The sequence below is a fragment of the Rhipicephalus microplus genome, chromosome X (assembly GCF_043290135.1).
Source record: "Rhipicephalus microplus isolate Deutch F79 chromosome X, USDA_Rmic, whole genome shotgun sequence".
NCBI classification, from domain to species: Eukaryota; Metazoa; Arthropoda; class Arachnida; order Ixodida; family Ixodidae; genus Rhipicephalus; species Rhipicephalus microplus.
The window spans coordinates 418,472,030-418,497,148 of NC_134710.1; the positions used below are offsets into that span (position 1 = coordinate 418,472,030).

A 25,119-nucleotide genomic window follows, 5' to 3' on the forward strand; every position below is an offset into this window, starting at 1 on the left:
TATATACATTGCCATAAAGTTTCACTGACAGAGATGAGTTATTACATTTTTAGCGAAAGTTGATGGGCAGGTGATTGTGACGACGTGGTTTGGGAGGTCGTTCCAGTCCTTCACAGAACGCGGAAAGAAGCTCGTGCACTCGGCATGCTTTCGATAAGATGGGGGACCACGTGAGAAACTGATGCGTATTGGCGAAGTGAGGACGGGCATTCTTTCTGTCGACACTGAACCACACAGGCCATTTTGAGGTCACTGGCAGTTTTTTAGACAATTCTTATGGGCACAAGTTGACTCAAATGCCGTTTATTTGTTTTCAAGTCTCCTCGTCACCGTGCTTACGGGGCAAGACCGCCAAGTAAGTGTGACATTTGGTAGAAGTGCTTATGGTGGGACACCACTTCAAGCCGTGAAACTAGCCCCTTACGCAAAGGCGACCGCATTGAAGCCGTGAACGTAGAGAACCCGAGAGAAATCCAAACCAGTCGAAAGCGCCAGGGACGGCCCCCGTAGTACGGATTGTTGCGTGACCCTGAACGACACGTGAAACCTCATCTTTCAACAACGATGACGAACACCACTGCTACCGCTACGTTTACTTTTCAACAACCGAAGTAAACACCAAAATTTCATGGCTCCACGTGCGAGGACTCACCAGAATAGCTGGGAAGGTTCGAGAGAGTCGCATCGTATAACAAATGGAAGGAAAAAGACAAGCTGCGTAACGTCTTTTTCTCTCTTGAAGAGTCCGCCCTAGTGTGGTATGAAATGCAGAAGACTTTCTCTGACGACTTGGGACATCTTTAAAAGACGACTGGCATCTTCTACATTCCTACACGCCCGCGTAAGTAACAGGCTGCTCCAGACCCGTCAGCAGCACCCGAATGAGCTTGTAACTGTGTTTGTCGAGGAAATGCGAAAAACTTCCGACACGTGGATGACGATATGACTGAGGTAAAGAAACTCCAGTACCTGATGCGAAGCGTGAAGGAACAGCTGTTCGTTGGCCTCATACGTAACCAGCCAAACACAATTGCAGAATTTGTCACAGAGGCGGCAACAAGTAAAAAAAAAGAAAACGCTTCACCTGCGAGCCAGGCAATACAACCGTGGCTTGCCAGCTGTCTCTTCGGGCAACATAGACTTCGATACACTACACGCTGCCCCGCCGCGGTGGTCTAGTGGCTTAGGTACTCGGCTGCTGACCCGCAGGGCGCGGGTTCGAATCCCGGCTGCGGTGGCTGCCTTTCCGATGGAGGCAGAAATGTTGTAGGCCCGTGTGCTCAGATTTGGGCGTCTCTCATAATCTACCGCGTCTCTCATAATCATATAGTGGTTTTGGGACGTTAAACCCCACATATCAATCAATTCACTACACGCTCATTGTCTTCGTGTGACCATACGGAATATAATTCAAGAAAAACTTCAAAATTGCTCCCTGTGGCAAGCCCACACGTCTCACCTCTGACAAGCATCATTCGCGACGAGCTGCATCAGGTGCTCGGAACAGCATTTCCTACCCAGGAGGTCCTGCAGCCAGTGCCGCAGCCCGCAGGGATGACTTATGTCGACGCTAGATGTCTGTAGCTAGATGTCTGTAGTCGCGCGCACTGATACGTAAACACTGTCGCCGCCTCCCCGACCCTGCATGCCGTTACCACGAGCGCCGCTTGCAAAGCCGACCTATGGCTTATCCAAAAGCCACCGCGAAGAAGGCTGACCTTTGGCGGACCCGAAACCGACGCCCATTATGCTTCCACTGTAGGGAAGCTGGCCACGTGGTCTGAACATGCCATTGCCACCATATAGGCCTATGAGGCTTCAGCCTCAACGCCCCCTTCTTGGCCAGCGGCCGCATGAATTCGAGGCATATCTGAGAAAAATGGAAGGGCAAGTGCAGTCTCGCCCCAAGTCGTCTTCACCGCAATCACGCAACGCCCAGTCGCCACACACAGCGTGCTCCTACGGAACAGGAGGGCAATCTCCAAGCCTTCATCAGAGAAACTAACGACAGCAACGTACGGAGTTGACGCCGCTTCCCAGCGAACCAAGCAAGACCCTCCAACTGCGACAGCACGAACCACCACTGCAACGCCACGAACCGTTGCCGCGGTGCAACAACCCGACGTCGTGACGCCACGATCCGATGCTGGGTCACTACGACTTCACAACGCGACAACGCCCAAGTTTCGAAACTTTCACACTACGTACCCATGACCAGTCCAAGCGACACACCTCAAAATCTATCATTCCTCAACCTCGAAGACGCACGCCAAGTGCCGACTTAGGGCCGGTTCATGCTGGCGGGAAGCAAGCCTCGCCGTTAGGCGTTCTCAGGCAGCCGTGCACGGCTGTTTGCTTCGCGCACGTCTGCCGTTCTTCGCCATTCAAAGAATGGGTCCGAGACCCATTTTCGTGCCATTTGCAATTTGCCGGAGAGTGGTTTAGCCAATCAGCGACGTAGGAGCGAAATGGCCGAGCCACATTGCTTGCTTTCACCTTTCCGCATTGTGTGGGTCTGCCGCCGGACACTTCGAGCTGCTTGCTTTTTGCTCCGTGGTTATCATGATATGTCGTACGTGTTGTCCCTAAACTACGTTTCAGCAGTGAATAGAGCATTTTAGCCTGTCCGATATTTAAAAAAAATGCACATAAATTAAAAATGACGTCCCCAAAGCAGGCGTTTGGACAAGTAGCGCCAACTATCCAGTGTTAGCATAAAAAACAAACATGTAATGTATGCCCTCCGAGATTCGAAAAGGCTTGCTTAAGCCTAGAACGTCAATTATTTGAGTATGGTTTTCAGAAACGTTCAAGCTCACGCCAGGCTTGCCGCAAGCGGGAACCGGCCCTAATGGTGCGGTGCCGTAGACCGGCGACCAGCGCCGCCCGCAGGAGAGCTGTTAGATTTTCACGGCAAGCTCCTCCGACAAATATGGCTGCTCTTACAAATGCAGTTGTCGACCACCTCGAATCTATCAAGCGGCCGCCGTGCGTTCTGTAGCTCGAAAGCTCCGAACTGATGCTTCCACTGGCTTTAGACTCATGTCCTTTAGCTTCGACAACAAAGTACTTGAATCGATTCGGCACCGTTTTTGAGAACCTTACTCACATAATTGATGTTATGCCTAAAAAAGTATACCCAAATCTTGGAGGGCATACATTACACGTTTGTTTGTTTTTTGGTAACGCTGGATAGCTGGCATTACTTGTCCAAACGCCTGCTTTGGGGACGTCATTTTGAATTACTGTGTGTTATTTTTTTGAAATACTGGATAGACGAAAATGCTCTATTCATTGCTAGAACGTAGTCTGAAAACAACACTTACCGCATATCTCGAAAACGGTGGAGCAAGAAGCAAGCAGCTCGAAGAGTTCCGCTGTAGACGCAGACATTGCGCAGAGGCAAAAGCAGATGACGCAGCTCAGCCATGTCGCTCCTTCGTCACTGATTGGCCAAACCATTCTCCGGCGAATGGCACAATAATGAGTCTTGGTCTCGGACCCATTTTTAGAAAGGGAAAAAACGGAAAACGTGCGCGAAGCAAACAGCCGCGCACGTCTGCCTGAGACCGTCAAATGGCGATCATGCTTGCCGCTAGCGTAGAGCCGGTTCACGCTAACGGCTAGCACGCTTTAATTACATCGAGGCCAAGCAGATATTCACGTAACTTCAGTTCCGAGCACAAACAGTTGAATAATAACACGACGGTCGCATTTGTAGAACAGATTGACGAAGTATGAAGCGCATGTATTCTGTCACAATCATCCAACGACGTATTATCCGCCATGAAAGATGACCCGATCTTTGACATCAACCCTGCCCTTCCAAAGCACAAGCAAGAAAAGTTACGCAGCCTTCTTCTTGATTATGCTTATCAGAGATATCCACAATCGGGCACACGCCGATTGCGAAGCATTGTATAATCACCGACGAATCAGCCCGACCCATCCGCCGGAGCCCATATCGCGTGTCACCTCGAGAGTGCGAAGCAGCCAGATCACATGTCGAGGAAACGCTTCGTGAAAACATCATTAAGCCATCAATCAGCCCGTGGCAGCGCCTCCTCTCTTTTTTCAGGGCCCGGGTGAACGCTCTCTTCAGGCCGTCGAGCGCGCGCTCCGCCTCCGCTCGCCGATGCCGCATAGTGGCGCGGCGCGAGTGGACTACGGGATGCTGGCGCTAAACGGACACGCGTATTGGGAAGCTTGTGAATTAATGAATTCATGTTTTCATGCGAGTTAATTAGCAGTCCGGTTTCTTGACGGCTTTCTCGGATGCAGGGAGAATGAAAAGTAACACGAACATAGCGGTGCGCTGTGTTCACCGGGCTTTGTCAGGCCGTGCTACCGGTTCGTTATATGCGTTCGAGTTTTAAAGCAATCTTGTTTTATTTTCTCTTTCAAGCTACTGCAGCCTCATTATTTGCATGCCTCAGTATATGATAATGCTGTGTATCACTCTGCATATCTTACGGGAAAAAATGATTCGCTTTATTTTTCATTTCTCATTCGTTACAAAAAAAAAACTCGCCAGTCCCTTTATGGATTTTCCTGAGGCAACTGAAAGGCGAAAATTTTCCTCGTTTTCTTCCGATTGAGTGCACTGTATGTTTCCTACTTCCCTCCGGGATCTTTCCGCGCCGAACATGGTTTTCTTACTGCCTTAAGAATTGGAGACAAAGCTAGCTTTCTGCCACTCTGCTTGTTATGCACTGCTCTCATGAGCGGCTCATTTCAACCAAACGAAGATGTTATATGATGCCGTCAGGTTATGCGACCTTTCTATAGGTCACAAACATTTGAGGTATGTGACGTCATATGATGAAGTTTTCACGTAATAATGATTTCTTGCATCACTCGTGTTCACGCTGCCGACGCGAGAAGACGCCGGACGCCACCGGCGATAAATTTTCGCTTTTCATGAGGCATCTAGAGCTATCACTTTGATGCAGTATATGGCTGTAGCTCAGTGAAATCGCAGCTTCCGCTTTTGTTTGGGGAAGCGTGCTTGCAGTAATTAGGCAGAACCATTGGTCTCCTAATAAATCTTCGTACTACACTGTATATGTAACCGTTATTTAGAACTCGAATATTTTATATAAGTAGTGGTGGCTGAAGACTACACGTCACGTATGGCAACATGACAATTGGCATCGCTATACGGGAGTGCGGTGCATCCGAACAGTCAATAAATGACTCTATCAGTAACAACACTATCTCGCGATCACTGCCGTATGCAACGATAACATTACGCCCCAAAGCTAAACGGGGGTTCATGGGCACCATGCACAACCATTCGGCCTATATTCTGCTCGCTACCGAATCAAGAGGTCAAAGAAAAAGAGAGAAAAAAAAGCTGAGCTGCCGGGTATCAACGCTACAACAATCCGCCCACGAATACACAGACAAGCTCAAACAACTGACCACAGGCAGCATTTTTCACGCCTTTCACCTTGGCTCAAGTTGAGAGTCTGTAGTAAACTTGCGACTTTAACAACGGCCGTTCAAAACATAGGCATGATCGCCGAAATCGCGCCGCATGTGGAGCTGTTCTTGTTTATTTCGCATTTATTTCATTGTTTAAGCTCTCAAATGATGAAATAACCTGCCATAGTTCTCATTTTCTGGCACTTGCTTTTTCTCGGTAGCAACACATGTACTGGTTTCCGATGGGAACGAATGATGACCTATATCCCTAGAAGCAGTCAAGTGGCATTTAGTGCCATTTAGAGCATAAACTCCTGGCTTGCACATAATGTGCTACGACAGTATAGAGTAGCGAGCATCTGGAAACATTAGGCACCCAATCTTTTAATATTTGCTTCTGGCAAAGGCTTGTCTCACAAATCGACTTTCAGTTAGTCAAAAATTCAACTCTCAGTCAACTTAACGCCACAGTGACAAAACGATCTTACGCAGATTACTAGCATCAACTATCTAGTAAAGGCCTAGCAGACGACGCGTGAGCGCCTCGATCAAGTAGTCGTGAATGACACATATGCCTTTGAAATGAGATGGGTGTCTATAACAGCAAGTGCTTTAAGATTCTTGTTTCCAACTTCCCATTGCATCTTAAACAATGCGTAGTACAGCTGAAAACCGAGCCATATGGGCAGCTTCGAATGCAGCTGTGCCATTCGTTTCCGCGAGAGACGACGCGGAGGCATCTCTACTCCAGTTGCGGCGCCTGGCGACGAAACGCCGCACTAGCACCGACAGCCGCTTCCCATTGAAATCCGCTCCTTCGCCCGGGCACTGATAAAATTGAGGAGGCGCTGTCCGTGGCCTTCACCTTCATACTTGGGAAGAAGAAAGATGGTACACCGAGGTTCTGCGTCGGTTACCGCAGACTCAACAGCATCTCTAAAAAAGATCTGTACCCACTACCGGCGATCGGCGACGCTCTTGACCGATTCTGCAATGGGAAGTACTTTTCCTCAATGGACTTGAAGAGCGTCTATTGGCAGATTCAAGTCGATGAAAGGGACCGGAGAAGACCGTATACATTAAACCGGATGGCCTATTCAAATTTAAAATCATGCAATTTAGACTTTGTTCTAGACTTGCCACATTTCAGCGAGTTATGACAGGTTTGGCAGGAATCAAGTGAAAAAGCTGTCTCGTTTACCCCAACAAAATTGTTGTTTTTGCAGCAAACTTTGAAGAACACGTCCCAAGGCTACAGGCAGTACTCGAAGCAATTAAATCGTCGGGTCAAACATTGCAGTCGGAGAAGTACTGCTTTACTTACGAAGAACTTCTGTTTTCAGGCCATGTAGTTAATCGTGACCGCGTACGCCCTGACCACCAGAAAACAGTCGCCATCGGAAGCTTTCTACTACCCACTGAGAGGAAGACGGTGCGAAAATTTCGGGGACTTTGCGCCTTTACAACTGTTTTGTCCACAACTTCTCACAAATCTCCGAGCCCCTTACTAGTCTTAGAAGAGCCAACGTAAAATATGAGTGGCAGAAACCACAAGAAGACTACTTCCGGGAACTTCAGTGACGGCTACAGTCGCCGCCACTATTTGGTCATCTCGATAAGAACACCGACACCGAGGTTCACACAGACGGAAGGGGCTAGGCCTTGGCACTGTGTTGGTCCAAACAAAGGACGCAGAAGAAGAGGTCATCACTTACGCCAGTAGGTCTCTTTCGAAGGCTGAATGCAGTTACTCGACAACCAAAAAAGAGTGTCTGGCCGTCATATAGGCAGTCACGAAATTTCGACCTTATAGATGAAAGTCTGGCCGTTCAAAGTTGTCAGTGACCACTACGCCTTGTACTGGCTCGCCAACCTGAATGACCCATCCGGTCACTTAGTTCATTGGAGCTTACGGCTACAGGAGTTGGACGTAACAGGTAACAGTGGTCTACAAGTCAGGAAGAAAACATTCAGACGCAAACTGCCTGTCAAGAATACCCGTTGAACCAGCTTCGCCTGACGACAATGGTTTTCTCGGCTAATCAGTGATAGTATTCAGGGCTCGTACGCACACATCCCGACCTACGCAGTGTCATTGACTTCTTGAAGAGCAACACCGATTCACCACCCAGGCTGTAAAAACGTGTCATCTCGTCACTGTGCCTCTGCAATGGCGCACACTGGGAGAACTTCGCACCGAATGGGTCGACATACTTTTTAGTCGTGCCATACAATCTGCAGCAAGAAATTTTCAGGCGTTCCACGACGATACGACCGCCGGACATCTTAGATTTGCTCATACTTCATCAAGAATCCGGGAAAAATACCACTCACCGCGTCTTAACGCTGACGTTGACCTCTGTGTAAGAACCTGCTGCAATTGTCAAAGCTGCCATACCCCACCTCTTAGGCCTGCTGGACTCCTGCAGCCTGTTGACACCCCCCCCCCACGAAGCCCTTTCGGCAAATCAATATGGACCAGCTTGGTGCATTCCCGACGTCGTCCAACGCGAACAAATGGGTAGTAGTCGCGACGGACTACCTGACTCGCTATGTCGAAACGAAAGTGTTACCGTCAGTGAGTGCACTAGAGGTCGCAAGATTCTTTGTGAGGAACATCTTTCTCCATTATGGCGCACCCGAGGTCCTCATTACTGACAGGGAAACTGTGTTCACTGCAGAGCTCACGCGTTGCGTTCCAACCACACCAGTCATCGCCGTAAAACAGCCTACAACCTCCAGACAAACGGCCTCATGGAACGTTACAACAAGACGCTTGTCGATATGCTCGCTATGTACGTGTACGTGAAGCAGAAGACGTAGGACGAAGTTCTCCCCAACGTTATGTACGCGTATAATACGATGCAGCAGGAGACAACGCATATATCATGGCCGAGGCGCTACTACTAAACTGGATGCCATGCTACCACACGTCGGTGATGAGAACATGGACGAAGATGTTGCCGGATTTCTACATCGTGCACAGCAAGCCTGCCAGCTTGCCCGAACACTCGTAACGAGGCAACAACACGCCAATGTCCGGCACTACAACTTGCGACGCCGCGAGCAGTATTTCGCACCTGGCGATCGTGTAATGGTATGGACACCAATTCGCCGTCACGGTCCCAGCGAGAAGCTCCTCCATCGCTACTTTGGAGGTTACAAGATAACACGGTGTCTGGGGCCACTCACGCGTGAAGTTATTCTTGATGGGGTTACGCAATCTCAACGACACCGGGCACGAACTGAAGTCGTAAATGTCTTGCGCATGAAAAAGTTTTTCCTGCTTTAGTGGACTCATAGATAATCTTTCTTGGTATGTATTTTTAACCGGGTTATTTCTTAAAAAAGCTTGAAGTTTCATTTGTACATTTTATAGCACTGGGAGCACTGCCACGACCATTTCTGTTGGTGCCCACTTCTTTGCGCAGCGCCACCCTCAGCTTATCTACAGTGTGACGTCGGTAGCACGTCGTTCCGTCACTCGTGCGTTGAGCAAGTTTTTGATAAGCAGTGAGACCACGTGAGAAACTGATGCGTATCTGTGACGAGACAACAGATATTTTTCCACCGACGCTGAGCCGCACTGGCCGTTTCGAGGCCACTGAAAGTTTTTTTTTTCCCTCGCAATTATTTTATAGGCACTAGATCACTCAAATGAAATTTGTTTTCAAGTCGCCTCGTCTCCAGGCTTACGGGGCAAGACCGCCTCGTAAGTGTGATAATATGGTGGTTTTGGGACGTTAAACCACAACAATAGTACCCGGATAGCCAAGTGATTACTACGTTTGGCTTCGCATTGTAGTGACATGCTTGTAGCTACAAACTGAAGCTGGCTCCGAGCAAAGCGCGTAGGGGAGGAGCCTCCGCCATGCTGCATCAGTTGTCGCGTGATCGTAGACAGCGGTGAAGAACTTTAGGCCTAGCGGAGCTCGCGCACCGAGATGTCGCTATAAACGCCTCATAATGTCGACGGAGCCTACCACTTTTTAGAAATATTCATTAGGTATATAGTTTTTACAAGTGGCTGGGACACGATGACGCACTAAATATATTGATGTTGCCGTCGGCTGGTTTTCACAATGATTTCTCTGCGCGCTATTAAGCAGAGCTTGACGAACAATTTCATGGTGCAAACAGAGAATAAGAAAAAAAAGACGGGAAAGAAATGCAGACCTTGTTCTTTGTTTTTTTTTTCATTTTCCTTGTCAGTTTGCACCAAAAATTGATCTTAATCTCTGCGTCTACTCGTCTACCATTATACAGTTCAAGAGCACGTTCATCCGAACTCGAAGGGGCAATAAAATTCCTTTAATTAAGTGATGATTGAATTAGTGGGTGACCGCTACATTTAACAAAAATTGCACCCGACTTCCTGGCCAGAACCCAAAAAAAGCCGCATCCTGACTTCGCGAAATAGGCGCTACAACACGTCTGGGGCAGGTGATTTTGTAAGTTGGGTTGATGGAGCTAGAACAGTGATCATAAATATAATTTATCAGTCAATAACACGCTAGTAAGAAGCATTTTTATGCGCTCGTGTGAGCAGCGATCCTTGATGTCGAAGTACATGACGCTATTTATGCTGCAATGCACGTTTATTTTTGCGTTAGAGTTAATGCAAGCAAACTAAAGAGCCTCAAGTAATTTGCATTTGCTTGTTTTTTTCTCTAGTGACACCGTGAGCATTGTTTGCACAATGCCCGATAGTTCCGGCGCATCTTTTGAATTGTCACTTGCTCAGAAATGCTGTTTCGCTGTCTCTAGTGAATTCGGCATGGTTTTTTTTTGCAACAACTAAGATAGCGATGAAAACCAGGGGCTCCAAGCGTGAATTCACCATCGTGGATAGTGACGTGTATGAATTATCGGCAGTTTCCGTCCGTATAAATACACAGGCTAGTATCGGGACCGAGGTGTATGTACGAGCTAATTAAGTTCAAATAAACCGAGTTCAAAATAACGAGCTTTTACTATACCTTGTTCTAAGTAGAATATTTTGGCAACGGAATTTCGTCTCAGTTACGACACTTCCCGAGTCCCGACTCATGCTTTGATACATTGTTTAAGAACTAATCCGGAAATTTTCGCATATGCTTGTGACCAACTATGCTACTTCTGTGTGTATCGTGCGAACTATAGCGATTATAATATTTTTGGACGCTTAATTTGTCACAGAGTGAGCAAGAAACAGGGACAGCGTGTACTTAGTTACATGTGTCCTTAATTTCTTAGTGGTATTTTTATCACTGAATTGCCTGCATTCCACAACAGATGCACCAGTTTATTCTGAAGCACAGATAAGCCGTAAAGTGGACGCGAAAATAAAAAATTGTTACCTGCCGACGTTAAGCTCTGAACGCGAGCTTTTGTCTATGAAGTTTTGTTCAGAACAAGGACTGTGTGCTTTGTCGGACCTTACCGGGCCTCAGAACAATTGCGGTCTTACAAAAACGCAAATACGAGTTGAGGTTTAACCATAACGCTGTATGCGCGTCATTACATTAAAAAAACAAGACATGCAGCCCTTTTTTTAACCGATCATAACGAGTATCGATATACAAGACTTAGACAAGAAATTAAGTGTTCGCATTATCTATAGAATACCAATCAATTTCCGTAGCTACAACTAAACGTGACGTCGTCTCCATCTATACTTACTGGCATGCATCCGAGTGGCATCGCTTAAGCAGCCATCGGATAGCGAATTGTGTAACGCTGCTCTCATACTTTTGGGGAAAATGGACAGCCTGGTGCTAGTTAACTTCAAGATTCAAGTGGGACTCATTCTATTTTGTTATTTATTTTAGAGAACAACAACCGTTTATTTCTTGCCGTTTTGCATGAATACTGGAAAGATATGGTCTTATACTTGCAATTCTCTTTTACACGAATTACAACTTCGAAAGCACCCCCCATAATCAAATCTCCCAGTCACTTACTCTAGCCGTACAAGACAAGCCACAATACCTAATGCTTCGGTAAGAGAATTCGTCTTTAAACAAGCAGGTGATTTCACTGGCAGCATTTGTGTAAACGTGCGCCTCACTATTTGAAAACCGGAGTGCATACACTGTAAACAAAAATATAGCCAGCTGGGAGGAATCGGGGAACGACGCGTCCGCTCTGCTCCGGTGGCCTCACTCAAACCGGATTGTACCGGAGCAAATACATTCGTTTTTCACTGTTTTCTTCCGGTCATCGCCGTTAGAAGGAAACCGGAAAAAACGGGGCCAATCCTCTGATTATGCCCCCGTGGTCCCTCTGGAAATGCTCCCACGCATCGGTTTTGCCTCGGTGGATTGTCCCTAATTGTTCCGGGTCATCGCTCACTGGCATTTGTTGGCTGTTCGAGGAGTGACGTAGGCAGCCTCGCCGCAAGGAGGCTGTTCCCCACAAACCAACATGGCGTGAACAAAGCCAGTGCAGTGGGGATGGTGCGAAGCGTTTGGCCGCTTTGGAGAAAAGGATATCGTTTTGAGCACCTTCTGGATATCACAAGCGACAAGCAGCAGCGAAGGTTATCAACGACAGAAGGGAGTTGTGGGAACGGTACTCGTGCAATGGTTCCTGGCAGCGAACGACACATTGTGATGTCGCGAGTGTTGAGGAACCCGGCGGCTGTTGGTGCAGCGAAAAAATGGTGAATGAGCTCTGCTTGAATTACATGTGTTATTCTTGTCAGGTAGTGTTAATATAGGATAATGTTGGGTTGATAAATTAAACGTGTGATCAATATTTGGCTAATTTCATAAGACGTCAGTGAAAATTAGCGGAATTCTGATAACGCGTTGTTTGGACTACGTCTTTTTTTTTCTTAATATAACGTCACTAAAGCCGAACGAAGAGGTGAGCGAATTGGAAACGATTCATTATGGCGTAAATGTAGCGCAAAAAAAAGTGAACACCACAAGCACTTGTGGTTGTTCACTTTCTTGTACTCGTCTTTTTTGCGCAGCATTAACGCCTTAATAACGTCGGTAAATAGAATCATGTCGCCGTAATTTTTGGAGTATTGATGAGATATGCAACAATAGAAAAGATCATAGTTTTAGGTTATTTCTATGAAAGAGTAATGATTGTTATGGTTGAACCTAACTGGTTAAAAGATAGTTTTGGTCTTGTCAGTACACATTAACGGTAGCATTTGTCCGCTTTCCATATCAATACACGCCAGGTCGAGGCACTGCGTAAAAACTATTTTGATAAAATATGTTAGCTGAACCAATAAAACTTTAATAACTAAAATCAGTCTTAATTCTTTATATATATAGTAAAGTGAGGCAGGGCAATGTAAATGGTACAGACTTTTAAAACGTATACACGTGCTCATACTTGTGAAAAGGGTATTTTGGTTGGATAAATGGTGCTGAGATATTAATCTAGAAGTACACTAGACCTTTCGCGGGACGTCGTGCTTTCAAGAAAAGAAAGAGGGGTGAAATAAACTGACGATACTAAAGACGAGGAATGTGAAAAAAAGGAAACGTTGCTTGGCAGAACGAGTCGTGAAGCGCTCGACGTTTCTCTGAAAGTGGAGGGGGGGGGGTGTAGTAAAGTTAATCTGTATGACAGGCGGACTCAAGAATCTTAGACGGAGGGGGCACTGTAGTTAAAGAAAGAGAGAAAGGAGAAGCCACTCTTTCGAAAAACTAGCCGCTTTTCTTGTGTTGACGATAGGAGAGATTACTATCCTTGCTGCTGCATTTTTTTCTTTTTTCAGTCGTGCTGCTGTGGCAGCATTTTTTTTTTTTGGCAAAACATGGGAGTGCGAACAGTGATCAGACTTAGAAGTGTGGCAGCTTGGGCTAGTTGGTATGGCTTGGCGATAGTTATAGCGCGAGAACAAAAGACGACACGTGTCTTTTGTTTCCTTCTTGTCTCTGTGTCGTCGTTTTGTTCTCGCGCTATAACTATCGTCAGTGATCAGACGTAGTTTTGACCTGGGCAATACAACGACACTAGCTTGTGAACAGAAAAAGGGGAAAAATATCTTCAAGCCTGGGATACTCGTCAGGACGCTTGTAGCTGCACCACCTTTTGTGGCCTCCGAACGTGTGCACGGATCTTTCAGTTGAGTGCACTGGTTGGCCTTTCCTTATTTCTTTGAAAACGCAGTTGGCTCTTAGCTTGCGTAATGTTTGTGCCTTTTATGTTGCTTGTTATAACGATACGATAGCAATTATATGAACACTCTTGGCTGGATTTTGCCTCCAGCGTCAGCGTCATATATATATATATATATATATATATATATATATCTATGAAAACGCAAGAAAGAAAGAAATGCCGAAAAAACACTCTGGTGAACGGAATCAAACGTGGGACCTCTGCGTCGAGAAAGGGAGGTGTTAACCACTGAGCTACACCGGAGCACATCCTTCCCCCGTTCAAACAGCAAGCTACTTTTTATTAGTACTTACCCCTGCTACGGGGATCTCGGGGGAATTTCGTTTTCAGCATTACCAGCAACACAGCGCAATGAGCGCGCGTCACCACATCCCGCTGCGGCGCCCGCTCAAACCTTCTACGCGTATTTTGCCCGGCATAGAGAAGGGGAGCAACGCTCAGTCACGCGCCCTACTCTCGTGGCGGCGAGAAGGGGAGGTCGTACGCCTTGGATGGCCTCGGGCTTTACCTGGAACATTTATGCTGTAGATACAGGGTGCACAAATGTCACTGCAATCATTGCAGTCTCCGTTTGCGCTATTCAGACGCAGCAAAGTAATATATGAGACGCTTATTCGCGTGTATCCGTACTTGGGAGTACGTTTTTGTGCGTTATTTGAGCGTGAAGAACGGCATGCTTCGATCTGCTTTCCATTCTGCACATGACCTTTCACTTTGTTCCTATCGCGTTCATTGCTTCGCGTTTCCGGCAAAGCTGCGACTTTTTTGTTTTGTTACGTTGTAGTGAACTTTTCTTTATTTTGTACTTAAAGCTGTTTTTCTTAAATACATGTTCATACAATAACTACTATGAAAAATGAAAATAAAACACTGCAAATCATCCCGAAAATTAATTTACAAAAGAGATAAAGCTAGGCTCTCCTTAAAGACAGGCTGCAACCATGCAAACTGTAAGCGCCAACTTTGCTAGAAGTGTGACTATGAGCACGCACTAAAATGGGACTCTAATACTTGTAAATACTATTTGATAAAATTAGGAAACTATTGGGAGTGGCATTTGTCCTGCCGTGTTCAAGAGTTCCAAAATAAGATTTTTTTTAGTCAAAAATTGCTTTTGAATGTTTCAGCAAAGGTACAGCTATCAATTTAATAATATATAGAAAACTTTGGCTAGTTTTGAACTTTTTGCGTCAGGGAGGTGTGTTTTATTATGTTGTGGCTGTCTCACACCGGATTACATCGGCTGCGCTTCTTGATTTTGAACGCTCATACTGTTTGTGTGTGTGTGTGTGTGTGTGTGTGTGGTACGCGTGTGTTGGGTCAGTTTTAGAAATTGCTTCTTCTCATAGACTCACAGACTGTATAATCCGTGGCTTGAGTGTTCTCAGTTTCAGTGGCTCTTGCATGATTTGCAGTTGTCATGTATAATTACTTTTCTTTACTAAATTATGCAGAAAATATTCAGCTCAACCCTTGCGTCATCAATTAATCTGATGGATGGTCCTTCGGAGATGCTGAAGAGTTCTTGGTGGCCACGCTTTTTTGTTTGTCGTGCATCGTTTTGCAGCATTATGGTGTTCGTTTTGAAGCACTGCGCTTCAAACTTGGGTACTGTTGATTTGATCAGATGTGTCTTATTGTGTTTTGTTTTTGGTGGCTTTTCGCATGTTTGTTTATTCTTGTCTCATTTTTCTAAATTCTTGATAATCATCTAAAATGGGCAGCTTATTTTCAATAAATCAAAGAGTAAGAACTCAAGTGTTCCCTTGAATTTCTTCTGCTGGAGTTCTGTGGAAAAAATTACAAAGCACCTCTGCAGTGCTTGTATGAGAATAGAGACTTCATTCATCTAACCAATACGTGAAACGATCAGCATACAATAAATAAACAGTGGAGCAAACACTGAAAAAATGTACTGATCCACGTCGCAGAAATTCTGTCCGGACGAAATAAGTACATCCTTAAAATACTCCAGAGGTACCACACAAAAGCTCCGGATAGCCGCAGTGAAAAACCCGCGAAAAATGCTCCGGAAGTTCAACGTAATCAGTCCGGCCAGCCGGAAGAAAATGTTAGTAAAAAGTACTCCGACGGCGCCATGCGATTTCTCCGGTCAGCCGGAGTGAAATATCTTTTAAAAGTACTCCGGGTGCGCCACGCATTTCCTCCGATGACCCAGAGCAAAAGTTTTGCCCCGGATGTCCAGAGCGAAAATTGCTCCGAATAAGGGGGACGCTAGAGGACAAGCATTTTACTCCGACCTTGGAGTAATTTTTTTACAGTATATGTACCTAACTTCGTTTTCATAAGTGTTCTTTTTTGTCAGAGAGCTGGCTTGGCTTTCCAGCATTGTGCTTGGCTGAAATACTGTTTTGGGAATATTTTTATCTTAACACGTTTGTGAATGCGGTCACTGGTGCAAAATATGATATGTGAAGAAAATTTCTGAAAAATGAAAAAGCGCAGTAGATAAATGCTTGTCAGGCAGAGGATTCCTAACTTAGCTGTTTTACAAGTCCCCGAGCCTTCATCATCCGCTGAGATCCTGTATCGCGTGTATTCCTTTTTAAGCTTTCATACAATTCATTTCTCGGCTTTCCTTGGTTGGTCAAACGCAGGAAGACTTGAAGAACATCCAAAACGTGACACGGTCCTTGCCCAGGACCGACGTGGCGCGGCTAACGGAGCAGACCAGGGGGAACCTGACCTTGCTGGTGCGCAACCTGACTGGGGCCCTGCCTGTGCTGATGCGACGGATGGCCACGCAGGGAGCCGAGAGCACGCGACCGTTGAGGGAATTTGACTATGCCTGTACAGTGCACTTCCATTCAACAACATTCGACAACAGCAGTAGCTCATATTCCTGCAGTGGCATTGTTGAGTGCAAGGAGCTCCCTTGTGTTTAGAGCGCTGAAGTAATGTCGTTCTCAGCGCACAAAACATAAGCATAATGCAATCCTTTGCTGAAACCTAACCAAAACCTTTTAATTGTAAGGATCAGAATGAGACTTTGGAAAATTGATTTCAGAAAAAAACGTTTTGTTGAGACTAAATACTTTAATGACACGAAAGACAAAGTTAGTTTCAGTAAGTGAATAAGGCAGAAATGAAGAGGATATAAAGATAGGGAAGTTATAAGGAGGCTTTGCTCAGTTAGCTAGCTGCCCGGCACTTGGGGTGGAAAAAGGAGGAAATAATATAAAGGAAAGGATAGAGGAAAAAAAAGAGTTACAAAGAGATGGACGAGCAGTTCGCATGATACTAAACTACACGAACTCGCGCTGTTAGTTTACAGGCACTCGTGATGTGCGGTGGAACAGGGCTAAAAAAAGTGAAGACACAATAGAGCACTGCTGGACTGATTTTTCCAGCCCGGGCCCGCCCCGAATTCGCCATGCATGGGCCCGCCTGCGCCCAGCCGTTGTTTTAAAATACGGCTCGTACCCATGCCTGGCCCGAAACAGAGGCAGACACTATTTCCTCACTGAAGCTGAGTTGAGTACGCGATCGCGATGATGAAAGGCCATAGTGACAAAACGTTGGGCGTGGCCATGCTGCACCACATCGATGAAAGCTACATTGTCCGTCGACCTTGCAACGAAATCAAGAAGAAACTTCGCCCGTGCCGTTAGCCAGCCAACATTGTACTGCGGATGCATGTTACGCAAAAAGGGCGAACCATGTTAAATTATGACACTCTGTCAACCCATAGCTGCAGCTGCAGGAACCACTAATCAGTGCTTTGTCTTTACAGGGTGGTGTGTGCTCTTTTCTTTATCTGGCAGATTTCTCTTTCCCGTCACAATTACTTTGTTTTCACTCGCCACACTAATCTGTGTATTTAGAAAATTCTAGTGCGCTTGTATTTTTGTATTGCCTTCCAAAACAGGGGTCAATTTAAATTTATGTGTTGTGAAGAGACGGATTTGGGCTAAGTTCCCTCCACACAGCTTGATGAGTGGTCATCTCTGCTTGAGGTTTACAACCTCAAACCTGAGAAGGAAATCAGTGCAGTGTAATAAGAATGATGTTTTGATGTGTTAGACATATCGACGTAGTACTTCGGGAAAGGTTTTATTCTTTAACATGATGAACTACTGTTTTTCTTGTAGTCTGTGATAAGACAACGATATTCACGTTAAGTTACTGTGTGGCAATACTGCGAAATATTTAGCTGGTTTTTCAGAGCACTCTTGAGGTCATGCTGGTGAAGCTAATATGACAATAAATGGATGATTATTATAATCTGTTTATCACCTTTATATTATAAATTTTGTTGGGGAAGTGAAGGAACTACATGAAGGAACTACATGAAGGAACTACATGAAGGAACTACAGAGTTTTATTTTGACCAAAACCGAGGGTATCTGTTCAGTGCGACGAAAAGTTCCGAGTAACATGATCTGAATTGCACGGAAAATGCTTGCATGTGCAAATACTTTAAACACTAGTCAGCATGAGTGGTGCCTGTACCTCTAATTTAGCTCAAACAATAGATTCTTGGAACGGTATTTTTTTTTCTGTGTACTCATTTAGGTCAGCACAGAAGCAGCATTACAGAAACTTCTACAGCAAGTAACCGTTTTTTGTCTCCATTCCTGTGATTTCTGCAGACCTATTTTGAGTGAAGCTGCGAGTCAATGATGCCCTTTCAAGCGTTTACTTTTTAATGTTCCCCCACTAACTTTCCCATTTCAGTTTATTTGTAGCATGAAACATTTTGAAGGTTGTTCCAGGCCACTCATCCCATCTATGACAACAGTATTTTGTTTGCATGTTCTTAGGTCTTTGCACCTGTTTTCAACCAGCTTTATCTTTGTAACTTGCTTCCCGTGTACTCTTGTTTATTGCATTTTGATGATTCTCAACAGTCTTTAGAGCTACTGTTCAAAAATCATACAATGTACTCTATAAGTTTAGTGGTACCCAGGCATAAATACTACATCAGCATTACAAACAACCACAAATTACTAGATTAATCGATGTAAACAAAAAAATTCAACTGAGTGATATCGTTTTGTAGAAGCACAGACACCTGCAGTGAAGATCCAAAATACTGAAAATAAAGTGTACCTTCCCTCAGCTAAGGTGCCCTGAAGGAAGAAATAGCCATCGCCTGCTTTGTAATGGCGAGGCAACAACTCCGCAAGCGAATATGAAGTGCTGTAGAGATTTTGGCATTGTTTAGAATTCGTAGTCATTATGCCTGTCCTAGATTGATGTGGGAATGCCATCGTGGAGATTGGAAAATATGTTCTTGGTTTTGTACAGTCAGCTCTGTCAGGTCTTTTTGAGTTTGCTTTTATTTGTTATTTGACATTATTCTAGCAACATGTCATGCGACACATAAGTTTTATATGCACATACTCAAAGATTTCTCTCCCACTTGCAAAAAGGCAGCTGGTACATTACAATTAACATATCCAGTTTATTGTGCCTTTAACGCTTATCAAATGTTTTTACAGTTTTATTTTTGCAGTTTGCTGGCTGTACTCGTCGAAGTTTTTCATTTAGAATTTCGGAATAATGATTGCTTATAACTATTGACTCCTAGGCAAGCCAGCAGGGTGACTTTTTGTTGATCTTGAAGAAAAGTCAAGTAGGACAATATGCTATGTAATAAATAAATAAAACAAAAACTATTTTCTCAAGAGCACAACATCTGCAAGTATTCGGGAGCTGGGGGTTTCAAAATGTATTGTAAAGCAGTTTTAAATAGGAATTGTCACTTTGTATGTTAGAATGAACTTGCGCGAAGTGCAGCTGTTCAGTGTTTTACGAAGAGTAAACTTGTTTGGCTGCCATCACAAATGGAATTTGCAGTATTTGGAAGTGAAATATGTGAAGCCCCGTCTACAGTTGTGAACATATAATCACTTGCTTGTGAACATAGTGTAGCAAAGCATTTGCAGCCTGTGATGTGTTGCCCATGTAGCAACATCGTAACCATAATGCTACCCGTCGGGGGAAATGTTAGTGACTATGCCAAATGATTTTCAATGGACACACCGAGCCAGCGCATAATGTGTATTCCGCATTCCGTGCCATAGTGTATTCCACATTCCATTCTATAATGTATTTTTGATAAGGCAATGCAGAGTTAACATTGAATTCGCTTAACAAGTGCAGCATAGCAAACGTGTAGATGACATGCATTAATTGCTAAATTGGCATAAAAAATTGAGCAATGATTCTATAATCCAGCAATGTTGTTAGAATACTTGTCTAGCTAAAAGAGGCACCTCATAGAAATATCATGTTACACAAACGTTCTATAACTGACACTTCTAAGTGGTGCACTTATTAAGTTCGACTTGGCGATAATGCCCACAGAAAGTACCAAAGCAATTCAACGTCAATTTTTTTTCTACTAAACCATGTCGACGTTATATCAATACAAACAAGGGTGCCTTCGAAATTTGATGATCTTAGATGCAAATTCAAGTAGTTTTGATTTCTATCAATGATCATCAGTATTATTGCACAGCATAGAACAATGGCGTAAAAACAGTGCTAGTAGTAGTGACACAAAGTGCTTGGTACCCAAGTGTACCACTCAGTGTTGCTGCTGTAAAGGCACGCTTTAGCTCACAGCAAAACTTTAATCCTGGGATTATCATACTCGCTGGAGTCACTGCCTTCCATAGACTGGTACAAGGTTGAAAGCTCGGTTAAGCTTGCCAGTGCATCTTGAAAGTGAGATTCCTCCATGGAAGACACTTGGAGAAAGTGGTGCATGTGCGCCTATAAAACAAAGCAGTGATTTATGTTCATGAGCACGGCACAGACTCCAGCCAATCTACTACAATTAGTGCCAAATTTCGCCTGCTCTCACTTATCATTTGCACATGCAGATTGATAAAAAAGCACAGCTAGTCTTTATTTTCCTATATCCTGGAATTATCTGCCAGTTATCAGAAGTACTTGAAACAAATAACTTGACAATTCTGTGCATTATTTAATTAAAGGAGCACCGACACAAAAACTCGAAGGCAAGATAGTAAGTAAGATTGATTTATGTGGAGACATACACAGCATCAATGAAATATCAAGGGAAAATGTAACCTAGAGCAGATTGAAAATGAGTTTTATGAAACATGTCGCATGACTGAACAAGATTCGGAGCCCCCTGCGATGCCTGCAACAACACGGAGATAATGTAAACAAACCCTCAGTCATGAGTTCCTGTTGGCTAGTTGCTTGCTCGTGCACAAGCTGCAATTTCTTTATACTTGCCTGCGGCTTCTTACGTGCTGGCTGGCAGTGCGGTGCCCGCTCGCGCGAGGCGTTCCCGTCACGGTTTTGGGTGACCGTGTGAGCAGTTGTACTTTTACCTTGCCTCTGGTACTGCGACTGCCTAACTCAGTGCTACATAAAACAGTGTTTACAATTGAGCACTCTGAAATAAATGCCTTTAAATAAATAACCATCGTGCATTCAAGAAAACAAGTTTCCCAGCTGTAATAAACTACCTATTGCAACCAGAAAAAAAAACCAAAATGGAAAATGTTTGAGTCAGTGCTCCTTTAATCAGCTTTGTTTCACGGAATTCCGTTCAAGTATACTCCTATCAAAGCCATGGGCTGTTATCTTCTCTATAGTGTTTGGGCTCTATGGAGTTCATTGATAATGCATAATCTATCGCATGAAATATACAGAAAAGTTGGATGTAATGTCTAAACAAACATTGCAGATGCTGGTGTGCAAAAGTGGCTTCATGACATTGCTTTGTCGCTATGCAAAAACGCCAACTTTGTAAAAAAAAAGCGCAGGAATTTTTTCTTTCATTGATTGATATGTGGGGTTGAACATCCCAAAACTACCATATGATTAAAAGAGACGCTATAGTGGAGGGCTCCGAAAATTTTGACTACCTGGGGTTCTTTAACGTGGACTTAAATATGAGCACACGGGCCTACAACATTTCCACCTCCATCTGAATTGCAGCTGCTGCAGCCGGAATTCGATCCCGCGATCTGCGGGTCAGCAGTCGAGTACCTTAGCCACTAGAACACCGTGGTGGTGTGTGTTTTATATCAAATGTTTTTTTTCTAATCATTTTTGAGAGTGCAGATCGTAAGCAAGAGTGTTCGCCTGCAGAACATGTAATAATTGCTGGCTACAACAGTGTTGCACTAACACTTTAGGGCATATCTGCACAGCATTCGATGCATAAAACAAGCAAGTAGACGTTCAGCGCGCAGACATTACAGCTGCAAAGCATAGTTTTATGGGAGCTTGTCATCAGAAGACTGTCCCTAGCTTGAAGAATTTTACAGTTTTTTTTTCTTTTGTGCGTTTTTTAGCATGCATGCGTAAGTATACATGTGTGAATGTATATACAAGTTCATATTTGCCTTGCGATTGTACAGTTTGAGAAATCCAGACTTCAGTCGGCACAGAACACGTTGGAAGGAGCTGGTGTTGCAAAGAGTGAGCAGGGAATGTGGTTGGCGCACTGGCGCTACTGAGCACAGGCCTGTCCGCCAGCCATCCTGGTTCCAGTGGACAAATTTGAGGCTTCCTCGCAATCTGTGTGCAAACAAAGAAGCAGACAGACAGTGTGCTCGTCAGCCGTTGTTCAAATGCAGAAGATACGGTTATAGTAGAATGCGGATGTATGCTAATGCTATGTGCTACTGCTAATACTGTAGTGCTACCTATCAGTATACAACTACCTGACGAGACATACTAAAGCATCCAATTTTAATGCGAAATCTTCTATCGTGGTGCGCCCTTTATTCATAACAATTTAGCTATCAACAAGAGTTTTAGAGAAGAGCTGTAGGTTCAATGCAGATAATTGAGCTAGCTGGCTTGTGCTTTGCAGCATTGTATGGTCACAAGAGTTTTTGAAATATGTGACTGCACTGCTCCTTCTTGGAAAGATTTTACGATTCATCATAACTTGCCAAGATATTCCACAAAAGTAATATGTAACTGAATGTTGTGTTCTATTAACAGCGCGACAACTGCAGGAAGAGACAAAACGAACAGGAAAGAGCACAGTCAGCGATCTTGTCTGTCGTTTTTGTCTCTGCCTGAAGTTCTCACATTGAAACTAGAACACAACCACGATAAACCAATTCGCCCAAATGAAGATCTTGTTGTGAACTGAACGCATTGCATAATGGATACAAACAGATACTTCATTTGATGTTCAACATAACTCGGTAGAAGATCCGGACTTGCCTGTCAAGGTTCCTGCGAATGTCAGCCATGCAGATGTCTCCTCTTGCCAGAAGGGCACATGATAGCATAGTTCCTTTCTTGATATCACACTCCACTAGCTGGTGGTTCGGACTAAGGGAATCCGTGAACATCTGGTCCAGTCTGAGGGTAAAAAAACACGCCGCGCTATCGATACGATTTTATCTTTTTTTGAAGACATCAAACAGTAAGCGCAACATATGTTGAACAGCTGCTTTAAAGTCTTTAGGACGGCTTGTTTACAAAAAACCATGAGATATAGTTCAATATTGATGACCTTACAACAGACATTATACCGTTCGACATCATTAACCGGACAGCTGCATAGGCGTTTCTAGTGAAAAATGCGTCCCACCAAGCTCTGATTTTCGATGGCACTTTTTCAAGCCTTGCGCTGCCAAGAATGACCTACATCGCATATGACCGCAACATTACAAAATATGTCTGGCAGAATGCTTTTGTAAATATGCCTAGAATTCATCATTCATGTAAACACTAAATTAACCTTTTTATCGGGCTCCCTGCCTATCAGTACACTAATGCAAGGCTCACCTGCGAGCTGGAAGGTTCAAATCAAAAAGTGTGTGGAGGGGTGTGATGCTGGACACCAGGAATTGCAGCTTTGGATAGGGTACCAGATTGGTGAAAACGTCGTTCATGTCCACATTGAAGGAGCCCGGAAAGCGTGCCGAACTGCGAATGCAGGTGATGCCATAATGAAGCTTAGACTGTATAAAACTCATGGTTTTAGACACTGTAGTATCAGCGTCAAATAAAATTCTAATAGCGAAAAGCCTTCGTGATGGTATATTGCACGCCATCCACTAATCACAATGGGCAGGCACGCATAAGAGGTCTGTAGTATGGAACCATATTTTTGTATGAACACTGCATCGATTTGAAACAAGTGCGCTTGCATCAGTTCACCTTGTACCTTTGTGCATATGGGTGATTTTTTTTTGCCTGCCAATAGCGTCACTCAATGTAAAGAAGCGTTTGAGTTAGGTAGTGCACAGTGCTGTCAGCGGTTTTTTATTGCAAGGAAAATGACGGAGTGACAGGAGCAGTGCCACTGCATCAAATTTTGCCACAACTTGGGCGAGAGCCAAGTGCAAACCATTCGAAAGATCAATGCGGCCTTCTTCGACAACACTATGTGCTGCACACATATTATAGAGTGGTACAACTGCTTTATAAATGGCTACGCAGCAGTAAAGAGCAAGCCATGATATGGTTGGCTATCAACATGCTGAAATGGCCAGCTCATTGCCGAAGCGATGCGGAACTTTCGCGTTACTATCCGGAAAATTGCGGAAGAGGCGGGCATTATTACTTTTTCTGCAAATTCCATTATGACCGAAGATTTACCCATGAAGAGAGTTGAGGCGAAATTGACGCTGAAACTGCTCATGGTCGAGCAAAAGCAACTTCAAGAAGTCTCAAAGGACATTCTGAAATTCACGAGCACTGACACCAGCTTTATGAACACTATTATCACTGGTGACGTGTTTTGGCTGTATGGGCACGACCCGAAAACCAAATCCCAATAGTCAGAAAGCATTCTATCTCACCAAAACCAAAGACCCGCCAAGTGCGCCGCAACTTTGAAGTGATGATAAGTGTTTGCATTGACTCTCATACTGTGGTAAAACACGAGTACGCACCACAAGGTCAAACAATCACCAAAGAATACTACATAGATATTCTCTGTAGCCTACGTGGTCCTGTGCAGCGCAAAAGACCTGAGTTGTGGTCAACAGAAGACTGGCGCATCCATCACGACAATGCTGCTGCACATTCTTCACATATCGCTCAGACTTTTTTGGCGAAAAGTCAAACTGCTGTAGTTCAACAGGCTGCTTTCTCTCCTGATATGGCCCACTGCGACTTCTGGCTGTTTCTGAAGCTCAAGAGGACATTGAGAGGACAGCGATTTCAGACAAAAAAGAACATTATTGTTGCTAAACAGCTGAGCTAAACTTCATTCCGCAAGAAGCCTTCTCAGAATGCCACCAACAATGACAGCACCATAGGGAGAACTGTGGAGCCCAAAGGGGACTACTTTGAGAGTGGTAGATGTGACAGCACCGCTGTGAGCAGTGTATAAAGTACAAAGGGAACTACTTTGAGCGAGATCAGTTATCTAAGTGTACATATATGCCAGTTTTTTTTCTTCCACGAAAGGTCAGATACTTTTCTAACAGACGTCGCATATGCATGGTATAACTGTCAGTTCAAGCGCGCGAATAAACAGAAATGAAGAGAGGACAGGATGACTCGTATATGCGTGGAGCTGCCAGACAGGATGCATACGCTTTGAATCGTGATAACTGGACGGCTTGCACTACCATC

At 44.6% G+C, this 25,119-nt stretch overlaps 1 protein-coding gene and 1 pseudogene across 1 annotated transcript in view; one reads left to right on the plus strand and one right to left on the minus strand.

Annotated features, from left to right (window-relative positions):
- The window catches only part of LOC142761775 (uncharacterized), a 40,808-nt pseudogene extending 22,780 nt beyond the window's left edge, over window positions 1-18,028 (plus strand).
- A 2,117-nt stretch (window positions 18,029-20,145) lies between these two features.
- Window positions 20,146-25,119, minus strand: part of LOC119161735 (tubulin epsilon chain-like) — a 41,044-nt gene continuing 36,070 nt past the window's right edge. Inside the window, exons 9-12 of the mRNA XM_037414253.2 lie at window positions 23,320-23,460; window positions 22,750-22,890; window positions 21,915-22,089; window positions 20,146-20,301 (exon numbers count right to left, since the gene is read on the minus strand). Coding sequence (XP_037270150.2) covers window positions 20,146-20,301; window positions 21,915-22,089; window positions 22,750-22,890; window positions 23,320-23,460 — 613 coding nt within the window. The remainder of the gene's footprint in view (window positions 20,302-21,914; window positions 22,090-22,749; window positions 22,891-23,319; window positions 23,461-25,119) is intronic.